At 39.5% G+C, this 22067-nt stretch overlaps 1 protein-coding gene across 3 annotated transcripts; it reads left to right on the top strand.

Moving 5' to 3' along the window:
* Positions 1-78: 78 nt before the first annotated feature.
* TUBD1 (tubulin delta 1) lies at positions 79-21611 on the top strand. 3 transcript variants are annotated; one of them, XM_082679195.1, is made up of 9 exons: positions 79-213; positions 1034-1249; positions 2841-2988; positions 3779-3995; positions 4722-4953; positions 9641-9805; positions 16623-16763; positions 18117-18300; positions 20293-21611. In XM_082679195.1, exons 2-9 carry the CDS (start codon positions 1078-1080, stop codon positions 20399-20401), a joined length of 1368 nt encoding a protein of 455 aa, XP_082535321.1. In that variant the 5' UTR covers positions 79-213; positions 1034-1077; the 3' UTR covers positions 20402-21611. The 3 variants fall into 3 exon arrangements, with proteins under 3 accessions (XP_082535321.1, XP_082535322.1, XP_082535323.1); XM_082679196.1 differs by lacking the exon at positions 9641-9805; XM_082679197.1 differs by lacking the exon at positions 1034-1249 and having other exon boundaries at positions 102-213.
* The last annotated feature ends 456 nt before the right edge of the window (positions 21612-22067 follow it).

The raw sequence follows: 22067 nt of genomic DNA on the forward strand, positions 1-22067 counted from the left end.
CGTACCATATCTGAAGTTGATAAATTGAAATTGAACATGCGTAATTAACCTTTCGGAATAGGAAAAAAAACCCACAACAAATCTCGTCGTCTGTGGAACATGCGCATTCGTTCTCTGTAATGTTTTTGGTATTGAAAGTGAGCATGCGCATAATGAGAAGGTTGCCACTCTGAAGTTTGAACCGGACAGAAACGGCTGATCCTGAGGCTGTCAGTGAGTGGGGTTAATGGGGAACTCCTGGGGCGGCGTAGAAAGGGAGAACTTGGCTTTGCTATTTACTAGTGCAGTAAGTATGCGAAAGTCGCATAACCTTTCAGAGCCTGTTTCCTTCTCTGTAAAATGAAAATAACGATACCTGTTTTTGCAAGGTTGTTTGATAATTGTTAAGTACAGAGTCTGGCTTACAAGCCACAGCTCTTTCCAGTGCTGCATAGACCCGGTGTGAGGTCGTTACCAAAAATTGTCTCTTTTCAGTGTTAAAAGTAGTGGATACTTCCTCTAATATTTCATCTGGTCTTTTTTTCCCCAAGCTTCGTCTTCCTTGCTGTCCTATCTGAGCTAAATACAAAGACTTTCTTGTGTTACTGTAGTTACCAGAACAGAAAGGCGATTGGTGGAGAAAGTCATTATTTTGAAGAGAGAAAATTAATGTTAATTAAATGTGCTACTGTTGAGCTCACTTCTGCATTCGCTCTGTCCCTGTGGTGTGAACTGTACACTACGAATTCCTTTAACCAGAATTTGTTTTGTTTGTTTTAAATGCATGCTTAGGAAAATAGCGATTACAAATGAGATTTTGGAAACTATTGAGCTGTGTATGAATGGTTTTGCGTAGAGTAACCCTGAATCCCGAAACCAACTTCCTTGAATGATTGGCTCCTTAGACAACATAGCTATTGTGTCTATAACACCATAGACATATATAGTACTTACAAATTATATTTTTAGTGATGTATATTCACATATATGGCATTTTATTTGTTCTTTATTGGTAATGTAGTGGCTCTCAAAGACTCTATTTTTTCTATTACAGGTTGCTCACTGTTTTGGGGGAGTAAGCCTGGTTTGTGTCTCAGCATGTCAATAGTAACAGTGCAGCTTGGTCAATGTGGCAATCAGATTGGTTTTGAAGTGTTTGATGCTTTATTTAGTGACTCACACTGTCCCCAGGGACTCTGCTCTAAAAGGGAGAATGAGGCATATCAAGCATCTTGCAAAGAAAGATTCTTCAGTGAGGAGGAAAATGGAGGTATGTGTGGTCCACAGACCTCTCCTTTACTCTGACATAACCAGCCTCTTCAAGGCCAGGCCCTCCACGTGGTGTCTGAACCCCGTCCCCTTCCATCTTACTACGGAATGATTTTGCTCTCAGCCCTTTGTTTCTATCTTAACGTTTGCCTCTCCAGTGACATCTTCTCCTCAGCACGTGAGCATGCTCAGATCATGCCAATCTAAAACCAACCAAACAAACAAAACTTAGCTCTTGACTATAGCTTTTTTCCTTCCTCATCTCTTTGCCTTCTCATCTAAGATTCTCAAAGGAGAACCCTCTTTAACCAACTGTAATCCTACTTCTGCTCTACAATACCACTGAAGCTGTTCTATGAAAAATTCCCAATGATCTCTTAATTCCTAGAGCCAGTAACTGTGTTTCTTTTATTAATTCACTTAACTTCTCTACCATATTTGATAACATTAACTATAAAACTCCCTCCTTGAAATTCCTTCTGCTTAGGCTCTGAACTTTTCTTCTCCAGTGGTTGCATCTCAGCCTCTCTTCTGTCCTCACTTGTATAGTTCTCTCTGGGCAATTTCAGTGACTCTCAAATTTTGCTACATCTTTTATACTAGTGACTCTCAAAACCTCTAGCCTAGCATCTCTTCCAAGCTGCAGACTGATTAGTGAACATCACCTGCGTCTCTCATGTGTCCCTCAGACTCAACATCTCCATACCCAAGGGCATTCATTATTTTTCCTTTAAAACTTAGCTCTGACTGCCCACATACCATCAGACATCAAGATCTGCGTAGTTTACCTCCTACTCATCTCTTGAAACTCTTCTCCCTTTTCCATCTTCACTTTCATTGCCTTAGTTCTGGCTCTTGTCCTTTCTCACCTGGACTGTTTCAAGACAATCCTCCTGAGTTTCCCTGCCTGGTCTCTTGTGTTTATCACATCTATCGTCCACACTACCGTATTAAAAAAGACATCCTGCCTCCCCTGCTTGAGCATTTTCAGTGGTTTCTCATTGCCTAAAAAGTAAATTTCAAGGTTTTTAGCATTGCATACAAGGACTTCCAAGATCTGAGCCCTGCCTGCTTTCTCTCCCCATCCATCACTTCTTATACCCCCTCTTTCTCCATCTTCTGCTTCAGTAATCCTGAGATGCTTTTTTTGCCCTTGGTATTTTTATACCTCTGAATAAAAATACTACTCTGTTAGTGTGGATTTGCTGTGGGTCATATCACATCATACTGTGATTAAGTGTTGATGTATTTTATCTCTCCCACTGGTCCTCCTAGGCTGGATTGATGTTGTCTTTGTCTCTGTGTTCCCAGCACAGTACATAGCACATAGTAAGCACTCAACAGATGTTTGTAGACTTGACCCAGTCATCATTTTAGCCCACGTTTATTCAACCTGCCTAGCACAATGCTAGGCGTTATGACACATCTGCATATACCTGCTGCTGCCCACCTGAATTTCTAAGCAGAAGGAAAGTTCTTCCTATCCTCAATCTTTGATTTTTTTTTTTTTTTGGACCTAGAAGTTTATGCTCTGAGTTAACCCAAATAAGCCACGTGCAATATTTTTCTTTTGATTTTTTTTCCGTCTCTAGTTCCAATTGCTCGTGCTGTACTTGTTGACATGGAACCTAAAGTTATCAATCAAACACTGTCAAAGGCTGCCCATTCTGGCCGATGGAAATATGGCCAGCATTCATGCTTCTGTCAAAAACAAGGTTCTGGAAACAACTGGGCATATGGGTAAGAATAATTCCTCATGATTTTCAGTTTAGATACAGCTGCATAGTTGATTAATAGTATAGTTACAACTGCACAGTTGATATACCAAACACATAATTTTGAAACTGCTGTTTTAAAATGTAGAGTGTGACTTCACCCAGAAGACGCTCATTCTGTCTCGTGTACATCTATGCTTAAGGTTCAGGTAATGATGAATCCAAGGATCTCTTGCAGCAACGTTTTCCACTTCTTCACTGTTGTTCTGCCAGCTAACTTATTGTCAATACAATATCTTTGTCTGGCAGGTATTCCAGTTAATAGGAAATATGCCAAGGCAGTAGTATTGCCGAGTGCTCTTTGGAAAATTCCAATGCCTCGGGCTCACTTCCAGAAATTCTGGTTTAATTGGTTTGGGATGAAGTCTGAATGTTGGGATTTTTCAGAGCTTCCCTAGGTGATTCTAATGTGCAGCAAAGTTAGAACCACTGCTTTAGGAGTATTGTTATGAATACTGAATATTATGTTGTACCGTAAACTTGCAGAACTACCTGGTAATTGAAGTCTCCAGCCTAAAGGAATGGACTATAAAAGAGAATTTTCTACTCTCAGTAAATTTACTCTCCTAGCGGTCCTATTCACCTGTTAAAAATATTTAACTTGTGTATCTTAAATTTCATCAATCAGGTACCTGTACCTTTCTTAAGAGTTAGTTCACTTCCATAGGTTTAAAAAGCCTTTGCTATCCTATATCTTTCTCTGCATTCCAGCTCTGGTTAAATTGAAAGGTGTTTGTTTCTTTTGCATTGCATAGATACTCTGTTCATGGACCTAGGCATGAAGAATCTATAATGAACCTAATCCAGAAGGAAGTGGAGAAATGCGATTCTTTGAGTGGTTTTTTCATCATAATGAGTATGGCCGGAGGCACAGGATCAGGGCTAGGAGCCTTCGTCACACAGAACTTACAAGATCAGTACTCAAACTCTTTGAAAATGAATCAGATTATATGGCCTTATGGAACTGGTGAGGTATGAACATGTCAACTGAAAAATTTATATTTTGTATTCTTTGCAGTTAAATGTAGGTAAAAGATTGATCTCACCCTTTCTTTGGAAATGTTAAGTTACTGTGTAAGGAATGATTATACAATATGGTACTTTCATGTACAATTCATTTAACTTTGCCAAACAAATGAGGTGTCCTTATTCATAAAAATTCCGAAGAAGACAATTGTGCATCTTCTCTCAGGAACCCATTCCTGGTTCAGTCCCTCTGGCTACAGCATGTAAAGCAGGGACCTTGGCCTCATCGTGCCATTGCCAACCTTCAAAGAATTTTCATTTCTTTCCATTGAAAGGAAATTTCTGTATAGGCCAATTTCCTATTGATCACCCTAGTAGGAGAAATAATTAAACAGAGGTGAAATAAGTCAGTATAGGAAATGATGTAGGAAGAAAGTGTGATAGTAATAGTCATCATTTATTGAGCCCTTACTCAGTAAGGGCACTGTTCTTAAGTGCTTTACTTGCATTCTATCATTAATCCTTACAACTCTAGGAGGCTGGTATAATTATTATCCCCATTTTACAAACGAGGAAACTGAGGCATAGAGAGATTAAATAACTTGTCAAAGATCTTATAGCTAGAAAGTGAAAGAGCCAGGCTTTGAACCTAGGCAGGATGCCCTTAGAGTCTACCCTCTTAACCACTGTTCTCTCCTGCCTTTCTTATCTTTGACCTTTTTTTTCCTCCAGGTTATTGTTCAGAACTACAATTCCATTTTGACACTTTCTCACTTGTACCGATCTTCAGATGCCCTCCTTGTTCATGAGAATGATGCTGTTCATAAGATCTGTGCGAAACTGATGAATATCAAGCAGATCTCCTTCCGTGATATAAATCAAGTCCTCGCACATCAGCTGGGAAGTGTGTTCCAGCCTACTTACTCTGGGGAAGGCTCATTTCACTACAGAAGAAACCCACTAGGTATTTGTCCTCCTGTGTGCTACTCGTAGAGAAGTCTGATGTTCTGAAAGCCTGAAGATTGTTCTTCTATGGCTCTTCCCCTCTGCCTAAAGATATACTCAGGTCTCCCTCATTTCGAAAACCTTCCCAAAGAGCAGCTTAGCTTTATTGAATTTGTTTCAATATTGCTTCTGTTTCATGTTTTGCTTTTTGGTTGCGAGGCACCTGGGGTCTTAGCTCCCCCACCAGGAATCAAACCCACACCCCCTGCATTGGAGGGCAAAGTCTTAACCACTGGACCGCCAGGGAAATCCCTTTTTTTTTGTTCTTTAAAAATAACTTTGAGATATAATTCACATACCATACAACTCACCCATCTAAAGTGTACAATTCAGTGTTTTCTAGCATATTCACAAAGTTGCACAACCATCATTTTCATCACTCCGTACAGAAGTGGTTCTTTTTTCAGGTTATTTGTCAAGTGGTGCTTTATCCATTCAAATCATCTAGATGCAGAGGACTCCGTAATCTGTACCCCCAGTCCTACTCTCTTTCCCAAATAGTTGCCTATCCCAGTTTTCTTAGTTGCCATCTGCTTCTTCAGATTTAGCATGTTCTGAATGGATTCATCATTTGCTTCCCTGTCTTCACTCCCCAGCCCCCTCTTCCTCAATTCCTGTCACCTGGATTTCTCCCACTGTCCTCATATCTCATCAGTATGCTCAGACTGTTGGTACCATCTCTGCCAGCTGTCTGCATTCTTCCCTACTTCCCTCTCTCTGATATTGGTTCACTTGGTCAGTATCTCTCAACTAATATTGCATACTCCCCCTGAATACAAAGTTCTCTTTATTCTCCTCTCCCTCTCCCTCTCTCTCCTTTTTTTTTCCATGAAAACCAAAGCTCACATCTACGTGGACACTCCTGGCTTAAGGTGGTCCTATTACTGCTTTCCTTCCTGTTGCCTGCTTCTTCCCCCTGCAGTCAATCCGTCTTGCACACTGGCCCCAAATGAGCCTCCCCAGTGCACAGATCTAATCCTGTACTTTACTTAACCCTTATTCTATGGCTCATGCATTACCTGCCAGATTTGTCATAATTCCTTATGCCCTGAATCCTAACTTTCCGTTTTCATCACCTTCTGCCGCCTCTGTATAGATTCCCCACCTACTTTTCATCCTGTCTCCACTTTTTTCTTCAATCTGGTACTTCCCTGCCTTGGTCCCTTTGCTCAGTGTTCCTTCTTCTTAGAAATCACTTCCTCCTTCCCTTCTTCACCTCTACTGAAACCTTACTCTTCCTGTAGGGTCCAATTCAAGTGATAATTTTTCCATAAAGCTTTCCTACTGAGACCTTTACCTAAAGTAACCCTTTTTCTCTGAACTCCTGTGGCATTCTGTATCTCTTTTATGTCACTTAATGTTTTCTGCCTTTATTATTTCTTTAAGTGTGTTTGCTTATCTTTAAAAGTAACACACACACATTTATTCAAGGAGTACAAAAGAATATGCAATCAAAAGTAAATCTCCCTCTGGCCCCTTCCCAGATGCTGCACCATGTGTTTCCTTAGAGGATCTGTCATATGCATGTTTTATAGTCCCTACTAATTTGCAGCTTCCTTGGGGACATGTGTCTTGTTAATTTCTCTGCATTCCACAGTACTTACCATATTGTACATCTGTTCATTCAACCAGTAGTTATTGGCTTCCTGCTATGTGCCAGGCACTATGCTACATGTTGGGGATTCAGTGGGGAACCAATGCAGACATTGTGTTCACATTAAACAAATAATTACACTAAGAACATATAATTAAAAACTGAGTTAAATGCTCTGAAGGAAAGGAGTACAGATCCAAGAGAATGGGTCACGAAGGAACCAGACTTAGGCTGACGAGGTGAAAGAAGGCTGCCCTGAGGAAGTAACACTTGAGCAAAAAGCTGGATGAAGACTTGGAGTTGACTAAGCAAAGGGAGGGAGAAGGGAGTAGCATGTTGGGGGAATAGCATGTGGAAAGACCCTATGGCAGAAGGAAGCGTGGCCCTTTCGGAAGAGAGAAATCCAGTGTCACTGGAGCACAGAGAATGGTGTGGGGGATGATTGAAACCTGAGGCTAGAGCGGTGAGCAGGGGCCGACCTTGCAGGTCCTTGTAAGCCATTTAAAGGCCTCCTCATTAATCTCAGAGCAGGGGAAAGCCACTGAAGGATTTTAAGGAGGTCGTTGGCATAATCACCTTTATTTTTGAAAAATTCATTGCCTGTGGAGAGCTGGTTGGAGGTTGAGTCTGCAGGCTGGTCCAGTTGTTCCTTGGGGAGATTGTGATGAACTCGGTGAACTGCCCTCAGAAAATCCAAGCCATCAGTTCCATGAGCGCTCTCTTGACTCCCACTACCATGTACAAACTATAGGGCACTGGGTCCACACTTGCCCTTCACCTTGTGTCACAGTGGGAGAAGTATCCTGCTTCTATCAAAGGCCAGCCTCTCGCTTGGGTTCTGGGTCCCATTCCCTCTGTCTTCTCAAGGACTTAATTCCTCACTCATCTCTCATCTTCACATGTCATTAACCCTCTTTCCTGGGTCGCTGCCATTACAACGGCTCTCTGGCATCTTTCACACCAAAGAAGCCCTCCCTTGACATCACCTCTCGTGATTTCCCCACTTATCTGTCATTCTTTAGAACCACTGTCCTCAAAGGGGCCTCCATTCTCCCTGTCCTCATTTCTTCACCATCTATTCACTCTTCAACCCACTCTGATCTAGTTTCTCTTCCATCACTTTTCTAAAGCTGCTTTTCTTAATAGGTCGCAAGCATGTTCACATTGTCAAATTCACTGGCCCGTTCACTGTCCTTATTTTATCTCAGTAGAATTTGGAATGGCCGATGCCTTGTCTTCTGAGTCTCCTCTTCGTCTTTTGTGACAGCCCCTCTCCTGATTTCCCTCCTCATCTCAATGACTATTCCTTTTATTCCCATTATTTTCCTCCTTCTTTGGCTCCTCCGTTTCCTAAGCTCTAAATGCTGGTCTTGAACCCTCTCCGAAGGTGACTGACCCAGTCCCATGGCTTTCAACACCATTTGTTTTCTCCAGCTGGCCAGTTTCTCTCCAACTCTGACCAATTCCCTAAGCTCTAGATGTCTATATCCAGCAGCCTTCCCAACATCTATGTGTACACGTTTCATGGTCGTCCCAAACATAATGTGTCTAAAACAGATCTCTTAGCTTTCCCCCAGAAGAAGCCTGTTTCCTCCTCGATCCTTCAATTGCTCAGTTTTAAAAACTTAGGTCCAGGGAATTGCCTGGCGGTCCAGTGGTTAGGACTCGGCACTTTCACTGCCATGGCCCGGGTTCAATCCCTGGTTGGGGAAGTAAGATCCCGCAAGGTGTGTAGGAATATGCTATAACAAGAATTCCATAGACTGACCAGCTTATAAACAGCACAAGTTTACTTCTCACAGTTCTGGAGGCTCAAAGTCCAAGATCAAGGCACTAGTAGATTCAGTGCCTGGTGAGGGCCCGCTTCCAGGTTCACAGATGGCCGTCTTCTCACTGTGTTCTCACCTGGCACAAGGGACGGGAGACCTCTCTGGGGTCTCTTTTATAGAGACCTCATCTCCCAAAGGCCCCACCTCCTCCTGATGCCATCACCTTGGTGGTAAGGATTTCAATATATGAATTTTGAGGGACACAAACTGTCAGTCCATAACAGGGTTTGACAAAGTCAAGAATGGTTAAGATGAGAGTGGGTAAACAAGAACGCTGGGGGGGAAAGCAGATTTTAACAATTAATTTGTGCGTTAGTCCTCAGGAATTACTTGCTGACTGCTGCTTGTTTATGCATGCTGTGCAGTAGGATTCAGCTCTAGGTATTTTACAGAAGAGGATTCTTATGTTTAGAGGAAACTCCATTAGCCATAGGATCAATTTGTGCAACATTTTGTAGATGTTTGTGTCAAAATTTGTTCTTAACATTAGGACGTAGGATATGAGTTTGCACTCAACGTTATCATAAAATTTAAATTTCATGTTATGGTAGAAGATTTTTCTTTCTCGTCTAGGTATTTTCTATAAATATATAAAAAATATATAAAATACATAAAATATATGACATATTAAAAAGATAAAAATATTTTAAAAACATATAAAATAAGCTCTGAATGAAAAACAAATTAGCCTTTCTCCTTAATTCTGTTTCATTACAAATACAAGGTTCTAAAAATAGGTGTATTCCTGTGTTCAGGAGTTACTAATCCTGTCTTCTTTCCCAGTAAAGTTTGATGTTAAGAGGTTCTGATTATTATTTAACCAGATAAAATAAATAAGAGATCTAGGAAAATTTCTAAGGGACTATTTAGTGAACACTGAATGACAGACAATAAAAGCATATTACGTCTCATGCTTATTTTGTTTTCCTGGGGTTTAGCTAAATATTTCACTGACATTTCCAGTTTCTTAGCTAAAAAGAAATTCTCGTTTCCTTTTGGCAAAGTGTGTTTTTTTCACTCATGCTAAAATAGGTGCCAAAATCAAGCAAATATGTGGTCTTTAATAGACATCGTCTCTGAAATTGTATTTACATTTTAAGCAATTTTGGCCTTGGAGGAGAAAACACATTTGGTTCCCCCAAGCCATCAAATCATGGCTGTGTATGAGTCAGTGGAAACAACGTGGAATTTAAAAATTTAGTTCAGATTTTTTTTCTTTGCAGGAGACTTAATGGAGAATTTAGTTCCCCATCCAGAATTCAAGATGCTGGGTGTTCGTAACATTCCTCAAATGTCTGAGAATTCACTGGCATACAGCACATTTACTTGGGCTGGCCTCCTCAAGCATTTGAGACAGATGCTCATTTCTAATGCGAAAATGGAAGAAGGTAAAGGGTATTTTAAAAATATGCAGCCCACAAGCTGGGAAAAATGCCTCTACTGGAGTTCTCAATATAAACTGGCTTGATCCAGTTGAAATAATGGTGCCTTCTTCTGACCAGGGAGGCTCCTGCAAAAAACTCACCAGAACATCCGGGGAGGATTTCTTAATCACTTCACAGTTTCATTTCTCAAAAAAATTTCAGATGAGTGTGACATTTATTTTTATTTTATTTTTATCAAAGTAATATATGAACATAGGTTTTTTTAAAAAAATCAAGGAGTCAGAACTCACTTAAGTGTCTATTTAAATCTGTCCATTGCGTTGTGTGTAAATTACATCTCAATTAAAAAAAAAAAGTCAAGTAATTGTCCAGTATGAGTTTATAATGAGGAAGAGAACAGCCTATTCCACACTTCCCCTCAGCCCAGCAGAAACTGCTTTCAGTGTTTTGAGATGTTTCTCCTGGAATTTGCCCCCATATTTCTAAATATCTTGCATATTCCGCTATTTGTTTTATTTTCCAGGTTTAGATATTATCAGTTGCCTTCCTAGCATGAAGTTGAGAACTGAATCTTCTTAACACCCCCTATATACACATCCACACACCTTTCCCTCCCTCCTCCCAATCTAGTTAAAGCATACTTTTGGGTTAGATCAGTTTTCATTGTCTGTGTTATTTTTGCTATGTAGATATTATTCATAGTTGAGCCATGTACTGTATACACAGATTACATTTTATTTCATGTACAGTTTATTTTTTCCTCCTAGAGTTAATAGTTAAATTTATTTGGTCGATATTCTTTGTACCTATTACAAATTTACCCCTAAACTTTTCCATAAAAATGAAACCCTTCTCAGCATGTTCAGACCTATCAATCAGGTAATCTTATTACTTGCATTATCTGCTTGGAGATATCCCTTCTGGAGGACTTCACCCTGCTGTTCCAGTCTGCACTGGTTACTCTCCAGGCTTAATAAGCAGCCAGCACTGGCATCTCTGCCTCCTTCTTTATTCTAGCCCGTTTCCTAGATTTCAAATCTTCCTCTTTCTGGGTTAATTCCCTCATGGATAGTACCCTCCAGGAGCTTCCTAAGAAAGAGTACAGGGAAGGTAAAAATTTTAAGGCTGCAAATGTCATTATCCTACTTTTATATTTGATTGGCCAGGATTCGAGGCTGGGAATCATTTTTTACTCAGTGTCTTGAAAGCACTGCTCGATAGCTTCCAGCTTCCAGTGTTACTGCTGAGAAGTCCCACTTCAATCTGATTCCTAATCCTGTTTTATTCTCTCTTGTATCTTCTAGGATTTTCTCTTTGTCTCTAGCATTCTGGAATTCCTTAGTGTGGATCTTTCATTTATCTCAGTACAATGTAAACTTTATGAGGGCAGAGATTTTTGTTTTGTTTACTGCTGTATTTTCACAGCCTCACCGGTTTTTAGCCTTTCCTGAGCAGAAACCTTCTTCTCGGATGGAGGGTGGGGCACTCCCCCTAGTGCAGGAGTGGGGAAGGGTCTGGGGCTCTCACTGCCTCTCATACAGATTTTTAACTACTCCTCCTTTAGAAGCGCCTGGCCTGCTTCCAGGACCTCCACTGTGGACAGAAAGTTCAGATTTCCCTGGTTGCTAAGTCAGTAACCATTGGTTCACTTGCTTTCCAGCTTCCAAATTTTTGTTGCCATTATTTTCCTTCCATTTTTTCTTGTTTATGCCTTTTAAAAAAATCCCTGTGTTGTTAGTGAGATTTGGGGAGTAAACTGGTATGTTCAGTCTGTCGCATTTAACTGGAAGTCACTACTATGTACTATTTGGGGAGCATATATTTTACCACAAATTACAGTAAGTTAGGTTTCAATACTATGAAAGTGGATTTCCTCTATATTTACTTGTACTACCTTACAGACTTTAGATCATAGTGCCTGACGTTTGGAGATAAGTAGAAAGTTCACATCTTAAGTAATGCTTCCTGAACTTTTTGGCCACAGGACCTGTTTTTCTGGCAATACCTATTATCAAGGAACACAGTGTTCCTCAGGGTACTGTAAGACGTGGTGCCCTGAGCCCTCTTAGGTCGATAAACCACAGTTTGTTTAGTCATTTTCCCATATAGGAATTCAGAGTGTCACCATTTTTTCACAGTTATAGAGTTTTGAACACTTAAATGTTTTCATATAAATATGAACATATGAATAAATATATTTATGTCACTAACCAGGTTGAAGGATATAGTTTGAAAACTCTTCATATGTTATCAGAATGCTCTCTATGAAGATTGACCCCATTAAGATCATCATCAGCCATGTATCTGTTTCTACATGTCCTATAGCAACAGGAGGAATGAGTGGCCCAAGGGGGGCAAGGCAGAAGTTACAATGTCTCTTATGACCTAGCTTTGGAAGTCACATACCATCATTTTGCACCATCCTTTTGGTTGTTAAGGTCAGCCCTATCCCATGGGGAGGGGACCACACAAGGGCCTGAATACCAGGTGGCAAGGATCATTGGAGTTCATCTTGGAGGCTGGCTACCACCCTCTGCCCTCTGTCCCCTAATGAATCATGTCCTCCCATTTGCAGAATGTACTTAACCCTTCCCAAGCACCCCCAGAGTTAGCACATCAGCCTATTAGCACATTCTATTAGCACATCAGCCTAAAGTCCAGAATCTTGTCATCTAAAAGCAGGTGCCAGTGTGGATTTACTTTCCTCAGGTGAGATTTCCTGGGTATAGCTCTTTAAGTACACCCCACCCCCAACAGACCATGGTGGAACAGGTGTAGGATTTTACTTATTTATTTTTAAGTTTAATTTACAACACCTTATTTTTAAAATTTATTAGTTGATTTATTTTTTCTAGTTTGGATCAATTTATTTATGTGAGGATTAGAGAGTCAAAGTTCTAAGGGTGTATATAAACAGACTTTAAAAAATAAAACTAGCATCACATTATATGTATTTTTTGTTCTGCAACTGTCTTTCGTCATAGTATTTTGTAGCCTTCATTCCAATTCATTCATTTAGACGTGCCTTATTCTTTTTAGTAGCTACATAGTTTTCTACCATATAGGAGCCCTAACTTATTATATGCACATAGATTAAAGAGTCAGGTAATTCTACGAAGCTGGTTGTTAAAACTCTCAGTTCATAACCTTCTTCTATTGTCTCCTTCCCAGAGGTAACCATTTTTCAAAACTCTTTTGCTATTTCTTTTACTGTTTTTATCTATTGCCATTTACAGATTTTTCAATGATTTAGGTATTACCTATTTACTTCCCACCATGGAGGGTTAGGATTTAGCTTTTTTCCAACACTGGGCCCTAAGCTCTAAAACACACTCTAGACAGGCTCATCCTTCTGATATGGTAGTAAGTGTCATCACTGGGTTAAATCGAGATTCAGCTTTACATTATCATGACCAAGTAAATGCTATTCACAGCTGAGCAACAAAATATCCTGTGATTACTTTTCCCTTCCTGTATAATTTTTTTGTTTTCTTTGGAGTTAATAATTACCTTGTTTTCTTGTTTGCTTAGTTTTTCTATGTACCTGTCAATTATTCAACACTGTTTCTCTACTTACCTAAATTTTTTCTTGATATACAGGCATACCTTGTTTTATTGCACTTTGCAGATACTGTGTTCTTTAACAAATTGAAGGTCTGTGGCAACCCTGCATTGAGCAAATCTATTGGCACCATTTTTCCAGCAACATTTGCTCACTTCACATATCTGTGTCACATTTTGGTAATCTCGCAATATTTCAAACTTTTTCCTTATTATTATATTTGTTATGGTGATCTGTGGTCGGTGATCTTTGATGTTACTATTGCAAAAAGTTGCTATTGCTGAAAGTTCAGATAATGGTTAGCATTTTTTAGCCATAAAGTATTTTTTAATTAAGGTATGTACATTTCCTTTTAGACATAATGCTATTGCACAATTAATAGATTACAGTATAGTGTAAACATAACTTTTTTTTTTTGCGGTACGCGGGCCTCTCACTGCTGTGGCCTCTCCCGTTGCGGAGCACAGGCTCCGGACGCGCAGGCTCAGCGGCCATGGCTCACGGGCCCAGCCGCTCCGCGGCATGTGGGATCCTCCCGGACCAGGGCACGAACCCGTGTCCCCTGCATCGGCAGGCGGACTCAACCACTGCGCCACCAGGGAAGCCCATAAACATAAATTTTATATGCACTGGGAAGCCAAAAATATTTGTGTGACTCACTTTATTGTGATAATTTACTTTATTGCGGTGGTTGGAACCAAGCACACAAAATCTCCAAGGTCTGCCTGTATCCAAGTATTCTGTCAGTTTCATCTTCTTTAAGAAATCTCCCCTAGAGCCTTCTGACCTGCTTCAATCTAGTTTTTTTTGCCCTCTCCAGCCAGTGTACATTTGTCCTTCTGGATATTCTATTTGCCTGTCTGTTGTGTTGGATATTCTGCTCAGAGGGTTTACACAAAGCCCCAGTGATCTGGGGGAAGAGGAGGGAGGGGACATGGTTTTCCTGGTTTGGTATGTTTCCTGCCCTTACCTCTGCCTGGTGTTCTCCAGACTAGGGTCTCTCAGTCATATCCTCTCCAGAAAGTAAACCTTTAGTTTTCCGCTAGGGTGGGGAAGAGGCAGTTGTCATAATAAACAGACAAGTTTAGCAACATTCCTTAAGCAGGAGTCAAAGGCAGATGTGCTTTACATGGTTGCAAAGCCAGTTTAAGAGCCAGTGACTTAGTGTTTTCATGGATTCCCTTAAGGAATGCCGCACCACCTACTTTCTGGAGGCACAGAGCACAATAATGTGAAAACACATAGGCATCATTAATGCTGAAACAAAGAGTGATAAAGTCACTGAATGTGAAAAAGTTTTAGGAAAACCTTAAGTTATTTCGTTACATATATATTTTTATATATGCTCAAGAATGATATATGATTTTTAAAAATATAAACTTACTCTAAAAGAACTCTTCAATAAGTGTAAAATTTAATAATCTAAGTGAATAATTTAATTTTTTTTCTAATCAATGGTGACTTGGATGGAAGGAAATATAATATTGTGGATTTATACCCCTTTTTTGTTACATGGATTGTAAATATTTTTGTCCATCACTTTTGTCTTTTGTATGGTATTTTTCACTGTATGGAAATTTTACCTTTTTATGTGAGCAGACCTGTAAATCTTCCTTTATAGATTCTGAGCCTTACCTACCCCAAAGATATAAAAATATTCTCTAGTATTTCCTAGTATTTTCATAGTTTTATATTTAATATTTAAATTTTAACCCATCTGGGATTTATTTATTTAATTTTTATTTATTTGTTTATTTATTGGCTGTGCCGCACAGCATGTGGGATATTAGTTCCCCGACCAGGGATCAAACGTGCCCCCTGCAGTGGAAGCGTGGAGTATTAACCACTGGACCGCCAGGAAAGTCCCTATTTTTGTTTTAATAAATTTATTTACTTTATTTCTTTTTGGCTGCATTCGGTCTTTGTTGCTGTGCGCTCTAGCTGCGGTGAGCAGGGGCTACTCTTTGTTGCGGTGCGCCAGCTTCACATTGCAGTGGCTTCTCTTGTTGTGGAGCACGGGCTCTAGGTGCGCGGGCTTCAGTAGTTGTGGTACACAGGCTTAGTTGCTCTGCGGCATGTGGGATCCTCCCAGAGCAGGGTTCAAACCCATTTCCCCTGCACTGGCAGGCAGATTCTTAACCACTGTGCCACCAGGGAAGTCCCCTCTATTTTTGTTTTTGATCATGTATATTTTTAAAAAATAAATTTATTTATTTTTGGCTGCATTGGGTCTTTGTTCCTGTGCGCAGGCTTTCTCTAGTTGCAGCGAGTGGGGGCTACTCTTTGTTGCGGTGCACAGGCTCTAGGCATGCGGGCTTCAGTAGTTGTGGCATGTGGTCTCAGTAGTTGTGGCTCACAGGCTCTAGAGCACAGGCTCAGTAGTTGTGGCTCACGGGCTTCAGTAGTTGTGGCTTGTGGGCTCGGTAGTTGTGGCTCGCGGGCTCTAGAGCGCAGGCTCAGTAGTTGTGGCTAGTGGGCTTAGTTGCTCCGCGGCATGTGGGATCTTCCCGGACCAGGGATTAAACCTCTTTTCCCTGCATTGGCAGGCAGATTCTCAACCACTGCACCACCAGGGAAGCCCTCAATTTTCAATCCTATTTTTGCTTTGTGTTTCTACATCCCTTAACATTTTTATATGTATTTTGTTTATTTGTTCATAGAGACATACAGAGTGAAGTTCAGTCTTTATAGGTGGATAGTTCTATGAATCTTGACACACTTAAACGGTGTAACCACCACCACAATTGAGACAGAGTATTTCCATGTTCCAAAAAGTTCCCTCACACCCCTTTGTAGACAGCCTCTTTCCTCCACTCCAAGCCCCAAGCAACTATTGATCTGAACTTTATTCCTATGGTTTTGCCTTTTCCAGAACGTCCTGTAAATGGAATCAAACAGGATGTAATCTTTTGAGTCAGGCTTGCTTCACTTAGCATCAGGCTTCTGATATTGATCCACATTGTCACGTGTGTCAGAAGTTACTTTCTTTTTACTGCGTTGTAGAATTGCATCCTTTGCACCTACCACCGTCCTTTAATATTCGATGAAGACTATTTCATGCCTTTCTCAGGACTGAGTAGTTTGAATCACTTTAGGTCAACCAGATAAGAATGTTTAAATTTTTAGAAGAACCCCACCCTGCCACAACTTTTACTTATCAAATGGAAATTTATATAAAATACACATACTATAATACATCTTTCTCTTCTTGTTCAAGGCGATTTGTAAAATCTCTTGCTCTTTTTTTTCTTTTGGTAGGTATTGATTGGCAGGTACGGCCTCCTTTATCAGGACTTCCTATGCGTGGTAAAATGTCTCTCAACAAGGAGTCTCATTTTAACACTTCCATTGCTAACTTGGTCATCCTTCGTGGGAAAGACGTACATAGTGCGGAGCTGGGTAAGCAAAGTTAAGGTGAAAATTAAGATGTACGTTTTGCACATGTACATGGTATGCGTGGTAAAAAAAAAAAAAGAAAAGAGAAAGAAAAAAAAGAAGTCCCTGAATTTATTCTTAAAGAAAGGAAAATAATAACTCCATATTTTAGTAACAAAATGTAACCATTGTATCAGTAAGTGTGTGACTGGATACCAAAATAGATGTGGTGTAAACAAGAGGACAAGTTTAATTCTTTCTTCCTGAATCTGGCTGACCTGTCATCCTCACCTCGTGGCTTTGTCCTTAGTGCAAGGCATCTGTTTGAACTTCAGCCATCAAATCACATAGGAATAAGCAAAGAAGGGCAGGCCTGGTCCTCTAGGGTCACACACCACACTTGTGTTTCTATCCCTTCGACTGGGACTGAATCATGTGCCACATCTAGCTGCAGGGGTGGCTATGAGCACAGTTAAAATTTGGTGGTTCTGTTACTAAAGAAGAAGGGGAGAACAGGTATTGCAGGACAACTAATGGTCTCTGTGACAAGCATTGGTACAACGTTTTCAGGAGGTTGAAAGAGCAGTACTCTTCTTAGCTTTCTTTGTGTTTCTATGGCAAGTCTCTGGGATTATATTATCGTTGTCTGATGATTCCAGCAGCATCCAACTGGCTGCTTCTAGCTGTGATATAAAGAAAATCAATCTCATCCCTGTAATACCTCTTAAATAAAAAACTAGTAATAATTAAAAAGAGATCAAGTCAATCAGATGGTGTACTTTCTTCATTTTAGATTTTAAAATGAGAAAGTTAATAAAAGGATATATAAAGTAATCTAACCTCCAAAAATTTACCCACAGCAAATGACGCAGGTACATAGAGGTGTAAAGATATTCACTGCAACATCTTTCACACTAACAGAAATCTGGGAACAACCTAAATGCCCAACAATAGGAAATGTGTTAAAGAAATTATGGTATATTCATAGAAGCTTTTAAAAATATGAGTGATATTTACTGGCACAGAAAAGAGGTTTACAACATATTGGTGAATGAAAAATGCATATTACATAGGGCATGTATGTAAAATTATAGTACAAAAGCGGGTCAGCAGACTGTTCATAGTCTGTCTCTGGGTGGTAGCATTTCAGCTGTTGAGTTGACTTTTAAATTTTCTTCTTAATAAATACTTTTCTGAATGGTGTGGATTTTTTTTTTATGATGAATATGGATCATTTATCCAAAAGCAATATAAAGCTAGTTTCAAAGAGCAAAACAAAAGATTTCTGGCAAAATGGATACAAAAATATCTGTTTATTAATTTGTTTCAAAAACTGATGATTTATGATGTAAACAGTGCCTTGTTATTTTACCCTAGGAGCATTTAAAAATCCAGCTCTCTATACTTCCTGGTTAGAGCCTGTTCATGCTTTCAGTGTGTGGAAAACCCAGCGAGCCTTTAGCAAATATGAGAAGTCTGCAGCGTTGGTCAGCAATAGCCAGTTCTTAGTAAAACCACTTGACACGATTGTGGGCAAAGCATGGAATATGTTTGCTTCAAAGTAAGTAAAAAATAAATCTACAAACCTTTCCTAACCTTAAGCAGATAATATAATGTTAAAACACTAGGCAGGATCTGGAGTGTCTTAGTCTGTTTGGGCTGCTATAACAAATAGAGCATAGACTGGGTAGCTTATAAACCAAAGAAATTTCTCGCATTTCTCGAGGCTAGCATGTCCAAGATCAAGGTACTGGCAGATTCAATGTCCAGTGAAGACCAACTTCCTGGTTCATAGGTGGTGTCTTTTTGCTGTGTCCTCAAATGGCAGAGGGGCAAAGGAGCTTTCATGGGCCTCTAATCCCATTCATGAGGGCTCCACTGTCATGACCTAATCACATCCCAAAGGCCTTACCTCCTAATATCATCACCTTGGGAGTTAGGATTTCAACATATGAATTTTGGGGGAACACAAACATTCAATCTATAGCATGGAGTAAGTACTTTGTAGGTATGAAACTTTGGGCACATTACTTCAGGTTTCCTTTCCTTTTCTGTACAATGGACCCAAAAGAGAGGATATATGTGGTGAGGATTAAATGAGATGATAATGTAAGAAACCCTTAGTACAGTGCATGACTAGTAAATGCTCAATAATTGTTCCATAGTATTATTGTTGTTGACTAAACGAGTAGTTTCTTTTTAAAAAATATTTACTTATTTGGTTGCACCAGGTCTTAGTTGTGACTCCAGGACTCCTTTAGTTGCAGCTTGCTGGCTTCTTAGTTGCAGCATGTGGGCTTCTTAGTTGTGCCTCACCAGCTCCTTAGTTGCAGCCCACAGGCTCCTTAGTTATGGCATGGGAACTCTTAGTTGCGGCATGCATGTGGGATCTAGTTCCCTGACCAGGGGTCAAACCCAGGCCCCCTGCTTTGAGAGCACAGAGTCTCATCCACTGCGCCACCAGGGAAGTCCCTAAATGAGTAGTTTCTAAATGAAATGAAAGTAAAGTAGAAATTTCACTATAAGGCAAGGACAGTAAGATAGTTTTCCAAAATCAGATCCTTGAGAATGGAAGAGATCCTGATCTTGCTCAGTAAGAAACATTGCAAGTTCAACTCTACTTGGTACTAAGAAATGTCTGCTTGATTACTAAGAAATGTGTTTGTTATCCGGTTCCCTGACCTCTGCCACAATTACTTAATGTTAAAGCAGAATTTCTCAAATCATTGGGTAAGCCTGTACTTTGATTAGCTAGGATTCCCAAGGGCCCCCCATCCTGCACATGGCCATTCCATAAACCCCTACTCCTCAGGACTGTGAACTCTGTGTCCTCTGTTGGTATAGTTCTCGTCTCACTCTCATTAAATGGTAGCAGCTATTATTTCATCAATTTAGTTCATGTCTGCCCTTGATATTCTTTTTAACATGACTTCTCCTGCCTCAGAACATTTTGGGGGACTGGAGGTATTAAGAGGATCACCTGGCATTAGTGAAAATTAAGTGTTGTCTGAAAAACACTTGGGAGGCTTCACTTCATTCCTAGAACTGGACCAATGTGTTTCTACAGTTTCACGCCTTAGATAAAACTTCTCAGGCACTTCTTAGGAGTTTATATTGAACACAGTCATCTCCTGTAGGGTGTTGAATATGTGCTGGGTAGACAGCCAAATCTGAACATGCTTCTTTTTCCTATGTGCTGCTTCTTTTTTTTTTGGCCATGCCGTGCGGCTTGCAGGATCTTAGTTCCCCGACCGGGGATTGAACCCGGGCCCTGGCTGTGAAAGCCCCAAGTCCTAACCATGGGACGGCCAGGGAATTCCCCTCCTATGTGCTTCTTATTGTCACTCTCTTGGACACTAAATAGACAGGGAGCTTGACACAAACTTTGAGAGTTTGCTAACCTTTGGAGTAAACATTGAAGCAAAGGCAAGACTTTTAAAAGAGTCTGCCATCTGCACGTGTTCATGAGCTAGGAAAGGTCTATTTATTATTTGATTTTGAGTTATTCGTTTGCCTGAGATTTTTATTTCATATTTTCTGTTTCTTTCACCAGAGCCTACATTCATCAGTACACAAAATTTGGAATTGAAGAAGAGGATTTTTTGGACAGTTTCACATTGTTAGAACAGGTTATTGCTAGTTACTGCAACCTCGGATTTTGAACAATGGGGAAAATTTACCTTAAGTCATTTTTGGACTAAAGTACTTGCAATACTACTTTCTCCGTAAGGTTTTTCAAATTCCTATCTGCTAATGTAACAAGGTTAAATGCTGATTCCTTCTCCATACTATAGCCACAGAAAAGGAGAAAAACCTTTCATGTTTTCAATGAAAACATCTACTTGAAATTTTCCTTTGTAAGAAAAAATATTGGTACTTCTTTAAAGAACTTTGGGAATACTTTGCTGAGATGTTAGAACTCTAGAACTATCAGAAAAGGAAACTTCCCTCTTTATTCCAAAAAGCATTCACTAAGTATGAGCTAAACTTTCATAGCACAATTTTAAGCTAAGAAATTGCAATTCCGTATTTAAATATATTCATCTTTGAAGTGAATGTTTTGAACCATAAGAGGGAGCTGTTGTCAAAAGCTACAGGGTGAACATCTATTTTTGAATATTTTATTCTAAAACGGTAAGATTTTCCACTTTAAGCAGCTATTTAAAAATAAATGTCAGAACTTTGTTAATAAACGTTATATCATGCTTAAATACAAAAGTAAATAAGCAAATGTTTCCTTTGTTTGCTGTTCTTAAATTTTCTGGGCATCAGAAAATTGGGTTTTTCTTTTAGATCTTAGAATGCCAGAGCAGAGACTGATTTTATTCAACCAGTGCTTTAAAATTACTTACAGGTATTTAGCTGGTGTGGAAGATGGTTATATTCCTTTCAGTAAAAGGGGTAAGAGCTTTCGCCAAAATTTCACTATGTTGAGAAAATTACCACCAAGTAAATATTGTCCTAGATGAAACTGACACATACAGATGTTGGTTTCATTCAGAAGGACAGAACACATTTGGAAATTTGCAGCTGAGTTTGAGGGGAATGGGGTAGTTCAATAAAACACATCACATGCAATGTATTAACAAATGTAAAATGGCAAACAAATAGGAACATTTTGCCCTTTCTGCCAAATCTACCAGTGGTTTCTTCCTTTTCTTTCCATATGGAAATGATTACCTTTTTGCTGTTTTTCTTATCAACTGTTGCTATGATTTAAAATACTGAACCATATCTTATTTCTAAGGAATGTAAAAAGTGGTCTGTTCAACTGCTAAAAGGCACACCCACTGCTGTATTTTGTTAAGCCAAGAATACTAGAAAATAATGAGATTGTAATTTTTACAAAATAAAGTTAAAAGTAATAGTTTAGCATTGCAGAGATCCAAAGACTGAAACAATTTCCCGAACTAAACCAGCATTAATGAAGATCTGTAACCAAATTACCTCACTAGGGGGTAGGCTGATTCTGAGGAACTTTGCTACAAGTTAAGCTTAAAGAAGGTCGTAAGTTGAAATCATTTTATATTTGAGAAAAGCATGCATGAGGTACCAAATGGGACAAATATATTTCTAATTTGGCAACTCATGGAATCAATGGCAGGTGACTATTGGAAGTAAACTCCAATTACACAGAGCCATTCACTTATGTGAGTTGACCCTTTCTTATGCATGTTATTGTTTCATGCACAACTGCATTATTTGGTGTGTGTGGATACCTAAATATTTGCAAAATTGTTTTAAATGTTTACATTGAAATTTTTTTCTTGTCTATTTGGAATAATGTAAAAATTTTTGCTATTAGAGTTGTGATAACTTAAAAATTAA

Source organism: Grampus griseus (genome assembly GCF_964374135.1).
Source record: "Grampus griseus genome assembly, chromosome: 20".
NCBI classification, from domain to species: Eukaryota; Metazoa; Chordata; class Mammalia; order Artiodactyla; family Delphinidae; genus Grampus; species Grampus griseus.

Bases quoted from the DNA above. Each gene is read 5' to 3' on its own strand.
- TUBD1 (XM_082679195.1), top strand. From the start codon at position 1,078: ATGTCAATAGTAACAGTGCAGCTTGGTCAATGTGGCAATCAGATTGGT. The intron at 2,989-3,778 runs GTAAGAATAATT...TGCATTGCATAG, and splicing joins GGAAACAACTGGGCATATGG to ATACTCTGTTCATGGACCTA. The intron at 3,996-4,721 runs GTATGAACATGT...TTTTTCCTCCAG, and splicing joins GGCCTTATGGAACTGGTGAG to GTTATTGTTCAGAACTACAA.